The 21097-nt window shown below is 38.1% G+C and overlaps 1 protein-coding gene across 1 annotated transcript; it reads right to left on the bottom strand.

The window, feature by feature from the left end:
- Positions 1–2582: 2582 nt before the first annotated feature.
- Positions 2583–20099, bottom strand: slc6a2 (solute carrier family 6 member 2). Its single transcript, XM_033991716.2, has 14 exons — positions 19260–20099; positions 18615–18746; positions 17276–17513; positions 11678–11816; positions 11403–11537; positions 10780–10883; positions 10061–10185; positions 9860–9972; positions 9644–9772; positions 8577–8676; positions 8231–8331; positions 5575–5742; positions 4217–4288; positions 2583–4140 (listed from the first exon to the last, which is right to left on the bottom strand). Exons 1-14 carry the CDS (start codon positions 19552–19554, stop codon positions 4117–4119), a joined length of 1875 nt encoding a protein of 624 aa, XP_033847607.1. The 5' UTR covers positions 19555–20099; the 3' UTR covers positions 2583–4116.
- Between the last annotated feature and the right edge of the window lie 998 nt (positions 20100–21097).

Here is a 21097-nt window from a genome sequence, read left to right as displayed (position 1 = left end):
TGTTTCTCCATACTTAAGGTAATGTTCATAGCCTATTTTCCAATATTTTTAGATCACATTCATATTAAAAAGTGCCCTAATGCTGTTGCCCATGTTTACTAACAGCCTAAAAAAGTCATTTGGGGCATTTGATCAAAACAACGGTTTCTTTGCATTTTGATTGGTGCTTAATACTGGCGAAATCTAATTGGATGTGAAAGTTCAGCACCCCCATCTCTCTAGCTCTGACATTGATTGGGCTTTTCTCATACTGTGCCTGAGGAGACTTAAGTCGATCCAATTACCTTTAGCTGCCATCATTAGTTTGACTTGGCCCCAAGGAACTTTCACTTGGTCCCCTCCTCAGAAGCTCTGCTGTGGACAATGAATGTCAACCAGACTGTTCTTTCAAACCTGCATCTGATTCATGTATATGCAATGGTTAGCCAAAACACACCGCCTGATTATCTTGAAACTATACATTTGAATCTGATAGATAGATAGATAGATAGATAGATAGATAGATAGATAGATAGATAGATAGATAGATAGATAGATAGATAGATAGATAGATAGATAGATAGATAGATAGATAGATAGATAGATAGATAGATAGATAGATAGATAGATAGATAGATAGATTTCTTGACTGAAGTCTTACAATGCTATGACGCTTTCACAACATTATCATGGCCTAAGTAATATGTATATCTTTCATGTAGCTCAAGATTATTGTCAAATAATGGCCAAGACTACTTCATAATCATGACCATTAACTGTCCATCCAATCAAGAGCACATGTACGTTTGCTGCAGTTATAGCTTGACAGGACTACATATAAATACTTGGAAATGACAGATCTTTCACATTATTATTAGTTCACATGGTTATTTGTACTGATTCATTTGACAAACATTTGACCTTCTGACTAGGGTATGTGTATGCTGTGTCTGGAATAGCCTCTTCATCCTCCCAGGAAGTAACCTCCTGATGGAGTTGATACCATCAGCACATGCTCTTGATAGATTGCAGACCACAACATAGAATTAAGAAAAAGAAAAAAAAAAAGACTCGTAGTCTGGAGCATGTGTTCAACACTCACTCACTCACTCACTCTGAGGACGTCAAAGACCAACGACACATTATCATTACCCTTTGGTGCTTATTTTTCTATCTATTTCTGACGCAGAGTTGTTTTTGTGTATAGGCCTGTACTAATGACGACAATAACTGATGCACATTTTACATCCACTGCTAAAGCAGAGTTTACATATTTATATATATATAAATCCTCTGCTGGAGTTAAGTGTATATGTGATCCTGCTGTGTTGTGCAGTGCGTGATCTGTAGTAGCTGTGAATTATAATAATCTGGTTCAGATTTAGAATTGAGGTTACAAAATACAAAATAAGGTTATTCTGTGTTTAATCCAACTGTGACTGTACGCAGCTCTGATGTCTGTTATGACAGTGAGTCCAAGAGAAGGCTGCAGTTTATCATGGCAGCATTAATAGCATATGTGAGGACCACAACAGAGTCAGTGCCACAAATTCCTGGGAGTCAGAGTTTTCATAAAAACCCATTGACTGGTAAAGGTGGCTCAGGGTGTAAACAGGAAATGCATGAATCATGCATGTTGTACCCGTGGGAATTGAAAAGTGTCAAACAGTTACAAAGGTGCTCTTTAGACACTGCATCCATGAAGGACTACTTAAAGTATGTAAAGTTTTATTCATGTACAGAAAGATGCATCATAGTTGGCCTTTGCAGTGGGCTATCATCTCACTGAGTTAAATCTCTAATATATGTTTAACTGGACCAGTTCGTTTTGAAGGTATTTAACTATTTATGACCAATAACATCATTTATGTAAGCTTACCAGACTTCACACATCTCACCTTTAGCTCGCCCACATGGACTGTGCTCTTGAAATTAGGTTTGAATGATTCTTTAAAGGCACATTAACAAGGAGTCGATTTAGTTTACAATTACAAAGCAGTCTGCGGTGATCTCACTTGACTTTTATTGTCTAAACAAATTTGATACCAAGTTGTGGTTTTGACCTTTGTTGTTGCATTAGGGACAGAGCTCTGAAAAAACACTGAAGAGATCAGTTAGCGAGGGCCAGACACAAACATTTCTTCAGCATTATGCACAGCAGGGGATTTTGTAATAACATAATAGGCTTTAATTAAATTCAAGAGTAATCTTGTGGTTCTTTAAAGAATCTCCCATGGTCACCACAAAAATCCTTGTTCCCATGTGTATTCCTTAGTTAGTTATATTATATTTAGCAGAAACCCACATAAGCCATGATACAAAATGATAATGCACCCAAGGCACTACACATGGCATCGTTAAGTCCCCACACTCTGGGGTGATAAGCTGCTGTAGCCTCAGCTGCCTTGGGGCTGATATATAGAAACATGACTGGCAATCCACGCTAATGACCAGTCAGTGTGAATGGCCTCTTCAACTACACGTATACAGGGTGAAGATCTTGCTCATATATTCAACGACTGCCATTGCTGAGCCACAAACGCTCTATCACACATATACTAAATATCACCATTTAAAAATATAGAATAATACATTAATACAATAACATTAGAGGAATTCTTTATTTTTATATTTGTAAATATGTCATACTTCTCCATAGATACTGTAGGTGTCACTCACTCTGGACGTCACATGGGTATGGTACACAATATTGTCTGTAAACATAGTCCAGGAAAGCCAAGTGGTAATTGGTCACAGTTCTTAATTGCTGAAAGAGCCAGGAGTTACACAGGAGAATCTTATACTTCTTATACATCAAACACTATGTGATAACAATAAACAGCTATGCCTAAAATACTTTACATTCACGTCTTGATATAAACAATTTGATAAATAGCCTATATGTTTAGATATAACAAAAGAATATATTTATAGATTTTCATATAGTCCACATATATTAGTTTACTTCTCTGGCTTATTTCCTTCAAATAGGGGTTTTAAATTTATCTTTTTACAATAAATACATTTTGTAAAAAAAAAAGAAAAGAAAAGAAAACCTTCTCTCACATACCAGGACTTGGGACATTGATAACATAAAGACAATATTTGACTTTTACAATGTTCTCCATAGACTAGACAGAATACACACATTCTTCCACACAAACATTAAAGGCTAAAATCAGTTCACAACAGTAGCAACAGTCATTTATTGGCGATTGCCAAAAGAGCTAATAATGTTAACTCTAATCTAGATTAGTTTCCAGAAAAGAAGCCCTCCTTGGTTATTTTAAAGCTTGTAAATGTAATTCCCTTTTAACATACTGTGGCAGACTAGACCTTTTCCTCTTCCTCCGGCCTTGACCCCTTGTTTTAAAATCTGAATGACATGGACAGGCTCAAAACAAACTCAAGAGGATGGCTGCCAGCTAAACTTGGTACAGTATGTTTCTGTTAGAACTAGAACATTTCAATGTTGATGTTATTTTGATACATAATACCACTGTTACTGTAGTGTATCCAGCATCACACGCAAGAATATCTTGAAAAACAAAATATCCTGAAATCGTACGTGACCATTGTCTTGTTCCAACCAGAAACATACCCAGGTAAACATGGCGCATTTTTTCCTCAGCCGTCTGCTATACGCTCCAGTGAAAAGCAACAGATAACAGTCTACACACTGAATTTAGTGGGTTCCTGAGTCAACACTTTAAACTGTCTCTCCTTTTGTACAGTAAAATATGAAGTGTCTTGGTTGATAAGGCACTAACACAGATGAGAAATTCTGCCAATAGAGGCGAGAACGAGAACAGCATAATACACGGTAGCATAATAAATAAATAATACAACTTCCAAAACATTATGTAAATATAAGTATGTGCACCCTCACCCTAGATAATAATAAAAAATAAAAATACTTGAGTTTAAAAGTGTGTATAAAACCTACACAAAATTATGTCCACAGATACAATCAAAACATATCCATCTCTATGTGCTGCCCCATTTGTGTGCTTTGTGTAAGAGTTAGAATGAGTACGCATGATGTAGTATAATTAGTGTTTAAGTATTATAGTACTTGTACAACCTCGGGCAGCATGGGGGAGAGGGGGTCCTAAGCCTTGTGGTACACCAGGATTTTTAGATGGCTAACCAGTGTTTCAGCTAAAGGAAGAAAAAGGAATCACAGTTATTCAAACGTTGTTATTTATTTAATGATAAAAATAAGACAGATACTTACTCTAAACTGGCGTACGTCACCCTCTGCGACCTTGTGATGGTCTTGTTCTGGTGTGATGCAGTAGGCTATTCGCTACAAGAAACAAAGCAAGATTTCAGTATTTAGTTTGTTTCGCTTTAGGGATGATCACAGTAAACACGCTTTTGAGTTCCTTGAGTTCAATACTGATGGTAGAATCTTGTGCATTTGTCTGGCACATTCTGCAGCTGGATTAATACCATTAGCATAATAACACAAATTAATCTACACGATGCTATGAGTGTGTACGTTGAAGCAGTAAGTGAGGTAAAAAAAACAACAACACTGGTAATATTGATGGGACAAAACCTCATGCCACAAAATGTGTTTACAACTGACTTAGAGAAAAAGAAGGGATAACACTGGTGAGGTTTTTGCGGAGCCGTAGTCCAAAAAAGCAGACAGAAAATATACCAAATGAAATAAATCAACAATTGTGGGGGCAAACTAGTAAACTGGACTCCAAAATGTATTTGTTATAATTGATGTCAAAGTCTTATCTCGTTTTGTTCTTGTGGATCCAATTTCATGTTTCATGTGTTGTGGGAATTGCGTCTCCTCCTATCCCTAACTGTTACTGATTAAATCTTGCTACTAAATTTAAAAACATGCATGCAAAGAATCATGTGTAGACTGAAAGATAAGTCATACTTGGACATTGCAGGGGAAAATCTGTTCGCTCTGTTAACCCTTTTTTCTAATATACAATCACTATGTCAAAATACGGTTCAGGTACAGATCAGAAATACAGTGAGCAAAGCAACAGGAAGTGAAAGTTCTTCTGGTTTGGTGTGAGACAAGGTGCACTCGAAAAATGTTTAACTAACACAAGAAAAAAAAAAGTTCTAATTTTTTCCTATAAATTTAATAAATAATTGACTACGGATGGCCAGTTCTTGGTTTTGCTAGTGTTCTCCAGGAACTGTGATGGATGAGAAATCCTTTACACAACAGGAAAGGTTCTGTGTACACAGGAGTAAAGCCGGCAGGACTTTACTGATGGCAGATTCAAATAGCTGTAAAATGCTTTGATGATGAGGGTCAATAAATCCTCATTGGTTTGATGCAATCACTCTGCTCCCCCTGCACTTGTGTCCTCAGCTTAAACAAGAATGTACAGTGATGAATGGTAGTTATGAATTATGTTTTTTTTTCCTTCAAGTTGGAAAAAACAGCACAGTAGTGTGTCTCATATCGCAACATCTAGGAATGGTTACGCAATGACTTATGTGGAGTGTGTGAGATCCTGTTGTAGTCATATTGCACATGAACAGGACTAAGTAGACCCTTTAGCACCTAAATGACAGCAATTTCCTTTTTCCACACATTTTGATACTGACCTCTTTGAAACTTCCTGGTACAGTACAGAATTTATAAAAGGCGTAAACAGGAACAAAAAGCATGGACGACATGGCGATGCCCCAGCCCATGATGTTAGACCAGTGAGGGAAGACATACTCGTCATACTTGAGGCTTGTTGCTGTAAGGGTGCTGGCTATAACAACAAACTGTGGAGAAGAAATGAAATATGGTCTGTGTAAATATGTGTTCAGCTCAAGGAAAGACAAAAATGACAGTTTTTTAAGAAAAGCAAATAACTGAGAGAGACAAACAGATACATAGAAAGTCCGGCCAATGGCAGAACACATGCTCTGAATTACAAACCTCATCAAAAACATTATTCATCAAGTGCTTTTGCCGGAGGATATATATACACTCAAATCAAACAATTCACTCAGACTCTAACCCGATCCACCTGTTCCCGACACAACTCGCAGTTGGCCTTTATGCCTGGAGCCACTGCAGGTCCATGTAAAAGGCCATTCTACAGAACTTTGCCTGACATGTAACAAATGCCAAAGGGCTGAAAGGACCAAGGGCGACAGTCGCCACGCAGACTAAAAAGTAGTATTCAAAATCTGTAGTTTTTAGCCGTACATATACTACTTAAAGGTGTACTATGTAATTTTGTCTGGTGGATCTGGCAGCTGCTTGTCTCCATGGAGCTGTTATTGCTTTTACCAGAATGATCCACCATATGATATTACAATTATCTATCTGACATTTGTTCAGTTTAATTTGTACTGTTGGTTGCGTCAACCGCTTGTGACCATGGTATAGATCGAGATGTGTTTAATGTCATAGAGATATGTTTAATGTCATACTGTGGAATATACTAGGCAAAACAATAACATCTCCAGGATATGCAGGTAGCAGAGCCCCACCAGAAATGGCTCATACAGTACCATTAAATAGGACAATCATTACACAATAGATGTGTACTGCTATTACTACTAACAGTAATTTTCATTGTATTTACATAAAAACATAACTAAGTGCCTAAGTGAGTGGATGCAAAACAAATGTTCTCCAGCTAAACTCAGACAAGACTGAAGTCATCGTGTTTGGCCCACAGAAACATAGAGAAAGTGTTAGCAGCCACCTCCAGTCTCTCTCTCTAAAACCTTCAAATCAGGCTAGAAATCTCGGGGTAATAATGGACTCAGACTTGAACTTTAACAGCCACATCAAATCAATAACATCTGCAGCTTTTTACCATCTAAAAACCATTACAAAAATCAAAGGTACATTGTCAAAGCCAGACTTAGAGAGACTTATCCATGCATTTGTTTCAAGTAGGTTACACTACTGTAACGTCCTGCTCACTGGCTTCTCCAAACGAGCATTAAGACAGCTGCAGTACTTCCAGAACACTGCTGCTCGGGTCCTGACTAGAACCAGGAAGTATGAGCACATGTGTCTTGTGCTCAGGTCTCTGCACTGGCTCCTGTAGCTCAGAGAATAGACTTTAAAGCAGATCTGCTTGTGTAGAGGTCTCTCCATGGCTTAGGCCCAAAGTACATCTCTGACATGTTAATATCATATGAACCATCTCACACTCTGAGGACTTCAGGGACCAGCCTTCTACTGGTGCCCAGAGTCAGGACTAAACATGGAGAATCAGTGTTTCAGTTTTATGCAGCTAAAACCAACAATATTTCTGAAGATTCCCGAAGAGGCCTCTACTTTGACAATGTTTAAACCCAAGCTCAAACAGTTCTGTTTAGCTGTGCATATGACTGAAAGGTTTTTATTCTGCACTCTTCTGTTTTAATGTAAATTTTATGATGATTATTTGTGATTATTTATGTTTTGATTTCTGTGATTTTATTCTCTTTCTTATTTTCTTTCACTTTGAATTACTTTGTGTATGAATTGTGCTATACGAATAAACTTGCCTTGCCTATTTTCCACAGTGTACACTGTTTGCAGTTAGATTGTGTGATATTGCTAATTCAAAGGTCATATGTCGGACAAGCACACTACTTTCTTCTGAGACACAAAAGCTTGTCAGGGTCCATTTACATACCAAAACAAACGTTGGCACTATGTTCACTTATAATGGTTTGTTCTTTTTGTCTCATGGACAATTATCCCTGACTACAGCTGTTAATTTGCACAATTTGGATGATGGCACAGACAGCCCTGTGAATGACAGGAAGCACGTGATCTCTCCACCCTCCGCTGGACAACAGTTGACACAGCTATGCTCTTCCGCTAATGCACGTGGACTGCCCCCCCTTCAGACCACACAGAAACTCGTTTGAGGTGCTAAAATGCTATAAGTGTACTTTGTAAGTTCATAGAAGTACCAGTGGATGTCAGTAATTTACATTTTGAGAGTGTAATGACATTTTTCATATTTCAAATAATTTTATTTTTATTTTAAGGGTGTCACTTGCAAGGACTTTCATATTATTTTGCATTCTTTTGAATAGCATGTGGATAACAAGTATTTGAAGTAATAAAATAAATAAGTAACTATATAATTTTATTAGACCCTATATTAAATGTATAGATGGATTATATCCAATAAAATATGATGGGGCATTATGTATATCATAAAGTCCCAGTAGTCTACTTACACATGCTTTAAGAAAATATTGCATATTTTGGAAATTCATAAACTATTGAGCTGTATTGTGTTTCTCTCACCAGCAGGAAAGCTGGGCTAACATACTTCCAGCATAGCCTCCAGTACAGGCCTGGCCTAAAGCCCATCATTTGCTCAATATCATCACTGAAGCGGTCCACACCTGTAGGCAGATACAGAACAAATGTTACATCACACATGTTCGGGACAATACATTTTGTTGTATACATTCCCACGGGAAGATATAGTAAAACAATGACTGGCTACACCCCAGGACACTGCATGATCTATTTGCTTAGTGATTGTATCAAAAGTACCATGGTGATGTCTGTAAAGATTATCCTCTGTCTATAACAAATGTGCTCCCTCTTCTGTTTTGTATTGTGAGTGTGATTGTGAGTTTCTTACCATAAAACCATGACACTCCAATAGCCTCAATCAGCACACCGAACAGTATGGAAGTCCCAGCTGCATACTTATCTAGAAGAGTCAACACATAGATTCCACCCTGCACCAGGGAGACAGACATATTCAGTGTTAGTGCTGTGCTAATCTCTAGTCTCTGCTACAGTGTGATACGTGAAGAGAATGTTATTCAAACAATGCAAGAAAAAAACACTGAAGAGACAATCGACAATGCAAGAAAAAAGGCTGAAGTGACAATTGTCTCGTAGATCTAGCAGTGAAGAATAACTATTTATTAAGCAAACTTATATTTATACTACTATATAGAACATGTATTTGGAAATAATTATTCAACAGCTCATATACAGTAAATGATGCATACAACATTTTAACGTGCTGAATTGGTAAACTGGTGAAAAGCAAAGCCATGTTCTCTAATTCTAATAGTATGAAAAAACCTTTCTAGATAAAAACTTTCTAGGAACCTACTTGCATAAGCACAGCAGTGATTTGCCCAGTAGGGCTGCTGTCACACTGTTGTATATGTACTATACTTTTTTATGTTTGATGATATTTGAATCGAGTTTGTATACTACTACCATGAACCCATCATTGCTGGCTAAGGCATTGGCAAGAGTAATATTGGTTTAAATAATGATTTATTAGTTAACCTTATGCATTGTAACCTTATGCACTGTAATTTCCTTTATAACCAATTGAATTAATATATAGTTAATAATCTAATTTTAATAGATCATAAAGTTCATAGTTAGACTGCTATTTGAATGTTTCTTTAAGAAAACCTTTTGTTTTGACACATTTTGCTCCCAGTATCATGAGATATCAGTTTGCTGCTTTGTACACAAGTTTCTATTACCTGAAATATAGCAGCATTTTAGCAGTATTTACTTAAGTTATTCAATAAAGGACATGCTTTTATCTGAAACAGAGCCCTAAAAAGCATGTTTGACCATATACATCATATTATTAAATAAAACTTGAGGTAGAGGCATCAACCTCAAAAAGTTAAACGTAGGTGTGAAAAGAGTGAAATAAAAGTTATTACTGACATTTGTTATACAGCACAGAGCAATAAGAAAGGTCCCAAAGGCTGTTGCAAAGGTGAATGCCTTCCTATTCCTCTTGAGAATCTTAAAGTCATCGGTCAGACCTGTGATGACGGCCTCCATGCCTCCCATCTAGAAAATAAACGCAGACACAACACTAGCAAAATTAGACATGTGAGGTGATTGTTGCCTCATCATTTACAGCTCATGTGAACTTACAGCACTGTCAAGGCCCAGAGTCAACAACATGATGAAGAAGACTATGGCCCAAAACGTGGAGCCAGGCAGTGTGGATATGGCTTCTGGGTAGATGATGAATACCAAGCCCGCCCCTGGAACAAACAAAAAAAAAAAAACATTCATAGAAGAAAAACATCTTCAAAAGAGAATTACTGCTGTTCAATGTATAGACTTTCTTACCCTCAGTAGCTACATCTTCTATTTTCACCCCGTGTTTGTGAGCCATGTAGCCCAGTACTGAGAAAATAGCAAATCCAGAGAAGAAACTGGTAACGCAGTTCACAGTGCTAGTCAGAAGGGCATCCCTGAAAACAATGCAATGAAACATTAAGAAACAGTAATCAAATATTTGAAAGTGAGAATATTAATATATATATATGTATATATGTGTGTGTGTGTGTGTGGGGGGGGGTGTGTGTGTGTGTGTGTGTGTGCGTGTGCGTGTATACTGTGTTGTTATTGTTAGGTTTCAAACTATGAAGCTGATATCATGAAAGGAAAGCAGACAAATTGGACAAGACCATAGCATTTGAGAAACCAATCAGCCAAACCATTGTACTGGCAAAAGAATTCAGAATTTATAAACTTTAGCTGCAGCAAAATATGTTTTGTCTGTGGGGTATAATGTATTAAAATAAATAATTGACTTGACTGATGTTTTGCCGACAGCATTTTCTTATAACTGAGGCACTGCAACCAATTATGTGGAAAAAAGATAAGCCGGCCTCAATTCAATGTGTGCTTTCTGTGAGGCAGAGCAGCACCAAACAGTCAACACTGCCTTTGGCCATGACTTTTCCCGTGTTTTCAGTTGGTATTGTATGGCTGCACACTATGGTATGAATAGATATTTGCTTTTGGATTAGTAAGCGTATTATACCTTTTTATCATTGTCTCACCTGTAGCAGTTGTTGTCAAATTTGTTGTAACTGGCAAATGCAATGAGAACACCAAATCCTGCTCCTAACGAGTAGAAGATCTGGGTAGCAGCGTCTATCCATACCTAGATAAAATGTAAAAAATATAATAAAAAGTACTGACTGGCTGTCAGTGATTACAAATCTCCGCTGTGTAGCGAAAGATGCATGCTAATTTAAACTCAACTATTCATTCAAGTAAATACTTGTTTTTGAAATATGCAAATATAATCAGAACAATTCTTCATTACAGAAGAATGTTTCTGACACTGGTATAAGTAGCTTCTGTTATTACTCATCTGTGAGGACTCAATTTGCATGCACTGCTTAAAGGTTAAATTAGTATTTACATAACTGCCCGTACATGTTCAACGGGGTAAACTTTTCCTCACCCTGACAAATACATGGTACACTTTGAGTCAAGATTATATCAGTGAAATGTATACACAGAACAGTTCGTGAATTCAGTATGTTTTCTCCACCCCATGAATCAGTCACCAGGCATGTGGAAAGCTTTGCCGACATAAACATTACAAAGTGGCAGTAGGAAATGTCTCCCTTACCAAGAAAACTACTTTGAATGTTAGCGCAGTACCACTACTAACCTCTAAATTGTTGAGTCTTTTAAAGTCAATGTGGAGATAGGCTCTTATTCCATCCATAGAGCCTGGTAGAGTGACCCCACGGATCAGCAGCACAAACAGCACCACATAGGGCATAGTGGCAGTAATGTATACCACCTGAAAGAAGGAAAAGAAAAAGTAAACAGTAACTACAAAAGATGTTTGCATGACAACTAGTTTAACAATAGAATTGTTCACTTTTCACAATTCACTTTTCTCAGTAAGTTTGTGGGGGAAGAGATTTTAGAAGGCCATACCTTCCCTGATGACTTGACACCTTTCCACAGACTGAAGAACAGAATGAAAAGCACTGAAATCAGACATAAAGTCAGATCCCATCGTGGCATGCCCAGGTCATCGATCCCTCTGCTCTCGTGGAGGTGCAACACCCCCCGTCTGCACAGGAGGAAAACACTAAATCATTCCCTGATCATATTGTTGACTGTTACCCACAAATATCTATCCTTTAATTTGAAATCTAAATGTTAAACCAAAGAGTCATGGATCAAAGCATTTGATCAGAATTAGAGTTATCATTCATGCTTTCTTTTTTATATATATATATATATATATATATATATATATATATATATATATATATATATATATATATATATATATATATATATATATATATATATATATATATATATATATATATATATATATATATATATATATATATATATCAAACTCCTTGCACATTTAGCTTAGAACTTAGTAAAGACTTGATGAGGGAGCTAAAAAGACTTTGAATTTACTAATCAATGACTCATTCAATGACTAATCAATGACCATGTGGTCTATTGTCATGACCCATGCTTTTCATGACCAAAAAGAAAAAGTACCACAGGAGCACTGTTACCCAAAGAGAGCTTGGTGTATAGCTGCTGCTCCTCTACATGTAGAGGACCCAGCAGAGGTGACTTGCTCATCTGATCTGATTATGGATACATTGTGCTATTGGCACATTGTATTCTCAGTTATATAGGTTTGGATGTAACTGTGACCCAGGGACCCAGCCCCAGCTCTGGTCAGACTCAGACTGGACAATTGTAAATGCAATTGTCTGCAGGAACACTAGCAACAACAAGAGTTCAGCCTTTTGATACAAGGGAGTATCATCCACCTCCCAGGGCTCACAGGACAAAAACAGCACATCCAATTCTCACTTTAGAGGCCTATAATGTGCTCAAGGTCCAACATAGTGAACATTGTGTTGGTCTTCTTCCACGTTATGTTTTCAAATGTATCAATGATACAGAAAATGGATTCTGAAAAATAATTATTTCCAAAAAAAAACAAAACACACATTTTACACAGATCTTTAATAGTAACACACTGTCATAGTTAAATATAAAAGTATGTGGTTATTCCATTTGTAACAACTACAAGCATGTCTTCAAATAAACACAGATTTATCAATGATGCATAATTTTTTTTCTACATATTCATGGAAAGCCGCGTGGGTCTTTACACATGGGTGGAATACTGCAAACACAGTAGCTGCAGTTCCAGTGACATATTGGAATGCACTTACACTTGTTATTCCTGGCAGTAGACACAAATCTCTGACGTGTGGCTGGTTTGTGGCAGACAGTGTTTATGCCATGGATGGTCCGGTGAGACAGGCCCACACCATGTGAGGTCTGTGACTGACAATGTACATGTATCATACTATGTCTCCTAAAGTAGGTGCTCATTTCTTGTAAATATATTATTTTTTAATTTGGTCTTTCATTTTTCCAGAGCAACACTATTCCCTTAAGTGCTCTTTCTCCCCCGAGTGCCTTTTTAAGGGGGGTTTACACTGGCATGTACAGTGATGTATGGTTCGTAAACAGTGACGTTGGTCTGATACAGTGAATCCTCCTTACACAACAGATGAAATCACGGAACGCTCCAGCTCAACACGCTAACATGTACCCTAAAGTACACAAGTGTCTGATGCAGCCTCTCTTCTCTTGTATCTCATCTGATAATACATTCAAAGACATTAGGTCTTTTGGGAAGCAGATAGTGACAAGAGGATACAATTTGTTTGGTAAGGGAAATTTAGAGTCTGGACATCTAGAATTAGCGTTGTAATGCCCCTAGGTCCCCTTGTTCATTTGATAAAGTTGATAAGTAAGTGCGTGCTGTAACATCAATCCCTGTCCCTTTGGTCCTGTTACTCTAAACACATTTACTCTTATCATCACTCAGCAAGCTGCCTATACGCCACTTTCCTGAAACTCACTGTTGCCATTAGTTGTCCTTTGTGTACTCAAAGGTGGAATGGTGTTGTGTGCGTACTGCATAAAATATTTTACCCCAAACTAGCTGTAAAAAGCAAATAAAGAAATAATTACGAGTATATGAAGTTATCAGTAATAGCCAAATATTTTAATTGATTGTTGTCTCCACTCCATTTTAAAAGCTTTACTTAAAGAACCATGGGGATTGTCTGCTAAAACTAAATGCAATTTCCTCAAGTCTGTGTGTAATTAGATTTGGTATAAATGTGCACATTTTATTAAGTCTACTTAGAGCTTAAGTGGAATCCCTGATGCGAATGACAGTGTATGTTAGGTAATTTGCAAATGAGACAAACGGATGTCTTCAAAATAGATAAAAAATGAGCTATGAGAATCATAAGCCAGTACTTAGTCTGTACTGATGAAGAACGGCTTTCTAATAAAACATTTCGCTTTTCACATAATGCATTTCCCTGACTATACATCATAGCTGTCTAACTGATACTCCTGTGGTTAAGCCAAGGCCAGTGTGTGTAATCCTCCAATCCATAAAATCAGAAACAGTTCTCTTTCAACACACTTTATTTGTTCCAGGAGCAAAGTAAACCCATCAAACCATGAAAGGTCATTAGCTGTGGCCTGTTGGTCAGAGCTGATGAAGTGCACATGCTTCTCTAATGATGCTGTTTTAAATGAAGATGCTGAGTATAGTGGTGGATTGTGGCAAAGTACTGTGCGCCCTGCTTCTCAAGCTGCTTACCCAACTGCTTACCCAGGGTACCTAGGTCAGTGGCATTAAAGAATGGGGTGAACAGCAGAGAGGATAATTTAAAACATATCCTTATGGGAACGATAACTTAAAAAATGTTACATTGCTTGTCATGCCAAATTCTCTCTGCCACTATGGACTTGTTTTTTTCCCATTAGGGTTTTCCACTTTAAACCTTGCCCCTTGCGTGCAAAGATTTGTAAAAGAATATGTTTAATGCCGGGTGCCTTCACTGACCCAAACCTCCGTGTTTATTTAGGTTTGGCACAAGCACAAAGAGTACAGTGGCTTGTGACCTCTTGTGGCTGACTTCCAGTTCCAGGGCAATAATCATATTATTATTTCTGTTCCTTTAATCATGCGATGTGCAAAGCTAAAGACCAGGTTTGAGATTACTTTTACATCCTGAAGCCTGGTGTTAAGACAATTACAGCAATATGCCCACATCATCTACTTCTTTGGCAGATCTGTTTTTTCTCCCAGTCTTTTCCCCACCTCAATATCTGACACATATTGTTCCATGATTTGAATCATAATACTATTGTTTTATTCACATAATGTCAAGTTGTATAAACCATTACAAGAATATGAGGTAATGGGGGTCACAATATTAAGTGCTGGTCAAACTGTAGCCTTTTTTTGGCAAATACAGAGAGAATAGGGAGAAGAGAGAAATGATATTCATATACCAGACCTACACGATAAACCTAAATGAACAAATGCACATAAATGCAATAAATAAATACAATTATCAAAATAGAAAATATAATAAGACAAATAATGAACCCAGATGTAATCATTCATTTCGTTATTCATTCATTATTATTTTCCCATTTTTGTCTAACTCTGCCATTTTAACCTGTGATCTACAGTGGCACTAGTGCCAACTGTTCAAACATCTCCACTGCGATACTTGATGCTGCCAAATAATACACTTTAAAATGGTCAGAAATGTGTCTTTTACAAAGCATTAAGCTGAAGGCCTGCCCACTTTATATTAAACCTGCTCCTGCCTCTCTAACATATCATTCATGTATTTGAATATGAATGAATGAGATGTCTTAAGCCCAAAACTTAATATGATTTATCCTGCACCAGCTTAGGACTGTTACTGAATGACGTAATGCAGTGATGGCAAAGAGTGATGGATGAATAGTCACATCATGCAAACGTTTGTACTTTGGAAGATTAGCTGTCATAAAGCACACATTTACTGTAGTTGTACATTACATCTTGGGCATGTCAGTGAAAGAGGTGCAGCCAGACACTGTTGATTCAGTAGGTTCATGCTGTGCCTTGGCATTGCTTCACTGCTTGAGAAGGATTTACTGCCCCCAACAGAGGCTCACCCCTTACCAGATTCTGTCTAGAAGGGCCCCATTGTTACACTGTCCATCTCAGATAAGTCCACTTGGAATTAGACCAATATCAACTCCTAAGACCTGTATATCAGGCTTTAGATTGGTTCCAGTCTGATTTCAAAGTGAAAAACTAAAACTTATGGATTGAATGATTTGGAGGAGTAAAAGGAAATCAAAGAAGCTTAATATTATTTGAGAGACAGAGACACTGTCATCATATTGCTTCCTCAGTGGCACATTTCCCAGGTATTGTCCCTGGTCACTCTAACAGACTTCCTCTGGGCTGCACCACCAATGCACACAGAGGCCGGGAAGAGCGAGCTGTCTTTGAAGCATACACAGATGGACTGTTTTTCCTGCATACTTCAAAGAGTGCATTTGAACTTTTTATGTACACACCTTTCACAAGACAAACAGTGAAGCGTGGAAAATTTTAGGAGTCTTCAATTTACAGTGTCTGGGGTTTACACTTTTCAACAGAGAATCATTCCAGGAACACTTGCATATTTCACCGTTTAGATAGGAATACCAAAAATGAGCGACTATTTTTGAAGCTGGATTTTCCACAAAAATAACTTGGCCATCATAGACAATTATAGGGATCAAGGAACCACATTTGCAAATCATGAATACAAGCGGTCTTTGTGGTCTACAAAGTCTGCATAAAAAAAAAATGTAATTGATGCATAAAAGGTGTTATCTAAATTAAATCAATGATCGTAAACTTGTACAACACAAAACGTTTTGACTTATTTGTACCTCAGCTTACTCAAAGAGCAAGCCTATTGGTGCCATTCTGCACCTATAGCCTCACTGCACCAGCACCTATCATACAATCGCACAACTACATCCATAATCTTGTTGGATCTACGACATGCGTCAGGACATACACTGCCAAAAGAGAGCAGTGTTGTGGTGTTTAAAGACGGGGTATTAAACAAAATCTTGCTTTCTACCATGCATCAAAAACATGCCTGAAAAGGTTTCATTTGTTATTCATGCATGTTTGAGTATTTTAGCCCCCTCTCTCTCACGCCCTATTCGAACTCTCCTTGCGGTCAGCTGTAAGATTCTGTGCAATGCTCAGTCCACCGGTCTACATCACTCATGCTCACTCACAACAATTCTCCATAAATATACAAAGACATGAGTCAAAACTACACAACAACTTGACAAACCTAATGCAATGTGCAGTAGTTTCATTAGCGGGATACATGCTGATTGAGTTGTAATAGCGCTCTGAAGAGTGAGTGACTTAACATGGAGAGCAAAGAGAGTGGAGCATCAAAAACCAAAGTGAAACTTATAAAACATGTTAATATGTTGTTTTCAGCAAATATAGCATTTTCAAAACAATACAAGTTAACATGGTTATCTAAATATGTATATACCCCACAGAAGTAAAATGAGCCCTCTTCAAGAGTGCCTGGATTACATATTGCTCGTTACTTTATGGCTTTAGAAATCTGAGAATAAATGAAAACTCACTCATAGTACTCTGCTGCTGGGGTGATCTTATACTTGGCGTAGGACGTCCCGTTGCCGAGGACAGAGCCATTGATGGCCTGGGGGTCAGTGCAGTTGGGACTGTTCCAGCTGTTGCCGCACCTGAGCCAGGGCAGTTCCCTTGTCATGGAGGAGAACAGGTAGTGCAGTGACCAGGCGATGATGACATTGTAGTAGAAGCCCACATACAGGGCTATGAGGATCACGGTGTATCCCACACCTGATGGGCACAATACCAGATATTAGGGTTACAAGTAGGGATAAAGACGACTAAATCAATTTTTGGTTGAATAAAGACATGATCTGTGCATCAATTAGTCGAATAAAGTGGGCGTAGCGTGAGCTCTCAAAGCAATTCATTTTCTGTATGATCTGACCCAGACTGTCCTTACAAGACAAAATAAGAACAATTTATTACAGAGAAATATCAGTAAACTATGTCTTCATAGATAAGAAAGGAGTTTAACACTCAATTAACTTTAAAAACTCCAACTCTCTCCCTCCATCCCCTCTACTTTCTGCTGCCATGCCCATGAATCCTTCATAATTCAAATAAAGTTGACAAATTAAAATGTTGGTCAACTAAAACACCATCGACCGATTAATTGACTAAAGTACTTAAGTCTTACGCTCCTAGTTGTTGTCAGTACAATGTTTCATTATATTTCTCTGCTAAGTTAAGGAAATATTTTTGCTAAATTTGGAAGACAATATTTTATTTTTATTTTTTTTTAACAAAACCAAAAGTCATAAAACATCAAACTCTCATCTGTCTCTGCACAAAAACAAACCCATTCTGACCACTGCAGCCAATAAAAACAGTATCCCCTCCCGTTTCAGCACTTTTGGCATTCCACTTACAAAGTTCCTAAACTGAACGCAAAAAACCTCTAATGTAACTGTATATAATTTGACCTTTTTCATGATCAAGCTCATTCAGATACATGTCTCAGATGGATTGATTCAACTTCTAATGAACACAAACAGTGCTCTTGTTGAATTGATATTGATTTGACATTTACAATAAAACATGAACGGGGGTGAGGAGTTCAAGAACAAGAGAAGGGAAGCAGAAAAAGCCAGAGGTGAAACATGGGGCTTGCTGTGACAGAGAGATTAGTTTTAAGTGACACCTTGAGGGGGGAAAAAAAAACAAAAAAACAGAACTGTGGGATAAAATGAAAAGCCAGGGCCCAAGAGAGATTAACAGCAAATGAGAGGTTGTCAGAGATGAGTGAAAGGGGTGGGGGGGTGGGTGGATGGTCTGTTATGTGCGCGGTGAGCAGGTGGGTGCATGTGAGAGTCTGTGTGTCCAAATCACCTTTGAAAACAGGACAAATCTTCCAAACTGTGGCTGCCCCTTCTCTGTTGAACTGGCCCAGGGCTAGCTCCATATAGAACAATGGCATTCCCGCAATGAACAAAAATAGGACATAAGGGATCAAGAAGGCACCTGAAAGACAAGGAAGTTATAACTTTGTTAGTCAGTCAGACGAGGTGAAAGGTCATGAGTACAACCGGGGGTCACTGATGTCAGGTACACAAACAGAGCAGTGCAATAATGTACAGTATGAGTACAGTGAAATGCTGTGGCCACTTGTCTTACTCTAAAGTCATATCACTTTACCTTTGCATAGTATCAAAATGCACAGCTATAATTATATTAAAGACATTTGATCTGATTCACAAATTTATTAAAGACAGAACTAAAGCTTTTCCATTGCTTACGTATATACTATATGTTTACATGTTTGTTATTTACTCCTGTCGCACTGACAATTCGCAAAGAAACTATTTCCCAACATGATCACGTGAAATGTCTATTCTGATTCATAATTTAAACTGAAGACGTGGCACGCGGGTTTAAACACTACAGAACATTTTTGATCTCAAAAGATAATAGATTTTGATGTCCTCTTTAACAGTAATACGAACTTTGACCATAATCACAAGTTTGTTCACTTACCTCCCCCATTTTTGTAGCACAAGTAAGGAAATCTCCAAACATTGGCCAGGTCTACTGCAAAACCAATCACTGACAGGAGAAAGTCTATTTTCTTGCCCCATGTTTCTCGGTCATCCTCGGGAGAACCGGGCGGACCTGACCGGTGTCCAGTGGTGGGCATGATGGACGAGCTGGTGTATTGCACGCCATTCTGGTCTTTGACGAGTATGAGTTCTACCTCCTTCTTCTCCACGTTGCATTGCTTAAGCGGAGCTACTGAAGAGAGCTTGTGTTCTGGCACGACTTGGATATTCATCTTCTCTTGGTGAGAAGTGCGTCGGAAAGCCCACACTGCGTGTTGGCCCCCTGCGGTGGAGCTGCTGGTTCGAGCCGCTGCGTTTGAACAAGAAGGACGCCAAGAGTTTGCTTTAAAAAATGAAATAGGCCAGTGCTGTCCCCGGGAACTACTGGCCACACATCTGTGCACATTGGTTGCAGAGAAAGGAAGATTAAGTGAGGTTTGGAGAGGTTTGGAGGTTTGCGTAAAGTTGTGAGGATTACAGTTACGCACGACAGATCACTGGAACTCCTTGTGATTGTGCATTCATAATAACAAATGAATTAGTGGAAGAAGATAAGTCAAAATGCAAAATCCTATGTGCCATTGAACGGCATAAGAAATGTATAAAAACGGCCAGGTGTCTACGTTGTCATTTCAAAAAATCACCAACCGTTACTCTCGCGTGTGGCGTTGGTGCTCGAGCTACAGGCAGCTCTCCATGACTTTGTGCCCCTGACGTCCAGAAGAGTGTGATGAAAGACTGCCCATTCTAAAGCAACCAAGACTCGCCTCCTTCTAACATGGACCACATTAAAAAGCGAGCTTTTTAAACCGCCTTTTCCTCTCTCTCCCTCACGTGATCCATCATAATTGAACACTGTCCTCCCAAATGTGATGTACACTTGAGAATTGGTTTTATTTGGGACTTCCTCCGATAGTACAAAAAGCAACACACAGCAGTTGTTTCAACACTGGTTCATTACTAAACCACCTGTTCGTTTCAGTGGCACATATGCTGAAAACATGAACTTTCTTCAGTTTGATAAGACATCCTTGGGACGGTAGATTCAAGATACCTGGCTCAACCACTCTGACACCTGCACTGGTCCAGGCTTAGTCCACTTTACTCCCATTTTATATCAATAGTTAATTTCTACATAAAACAAAAACTTTTTAATGTTATAATTTGGAGTTTATCTGTTTCTTCTCTGTACTAAACTGATTGGATTACAGTTTTCTTAGAAGCCGTAAAAGCATTGTGTTCCATGTGTAATCCAATTCCACAGCAGCTTTGGCCAGGGGCAATGATTTCTATTAGATATGGTTGATCACTTCATCCCATTAAAGTCAATGAATGTCTTTTTGGCTCTCTGCTTCTGTTTTTACAAAAGCCTAATAGGGCTGGTTTTGTGTGTTTTGTTTGTGAAGATTGAATATCTGCACTGATGGTAAAGCCACACAGTATGTAACAAGACATGTCTCATGTGTTGCTACTGTTGTTTTCTGGCTCATCAGCTTGTTAATGTCCAAAACCCATCGTTAATAATTTGTGTAGGTACATAGACATACAATGTAGAGCTGCAACAGGTTTAAACATATATGTATGTATGTATTCCGTTTTACCATATCAAAAATACTGCGCGTGATCCCACAATTAAGCAAAGTAAAACAACATTTAATTATATGTCACTAAGCTTGGGACCTTCCTAAATTAGTTCATGTACTGGTACTTTACCTCCTTTACAATAAATCCAGTGTTATGTGGATTTTCTCAACCACTTAACTCTCCCCTCATCCC

The sequence above is a fragment of the Periophthalmus magnuspinnatus genome, chromosome 3 (genome assembly GCF_009829125.3).
Source record: "Periophthalmus magnuspinnatus isolate fPerMag1 chromosome 3, fPerMag1.2.pri, whole genome shotgun sequence".
In the NCBI taxonomy this organism is placed as follows: domain Eukaryota; kingdom Metazoa; phylum Chordata; class Actinopteri; order Gobiiformes; family Gobiidae; genus Periophthalmus; species Periophthalmus magnuspinnatus.
The sequence above is the reverse complement of the archived record's forward strand: the minus strand, read 5'-3'. Positions and strand labels throughout refer to the sequence as shown.

Coding starts and splice junctions, on each gene's coding strand:
- slc6a2 (XM_033991716.2), bottom strand. CDS start 19,554: ATGAATATCCAAGTCGTGCCAGAACACAAGCTCTCTTCAGTAGCTCCG. Junction 9,773..9,859: donor CTCTGGGCCTTGACAGTGCT/GTAAGTTCACAT, acceptor TTTATTTTCTAG/ATGGGAGGCATGGAGGCCGT. Junction 8,332..8,576: donor TGGAGTGTCATGGTTTTATG/GTAAGAAACTCA, acceptor ATCTGCCTACAG/GTGTGGACCGCTTCAGTGAT.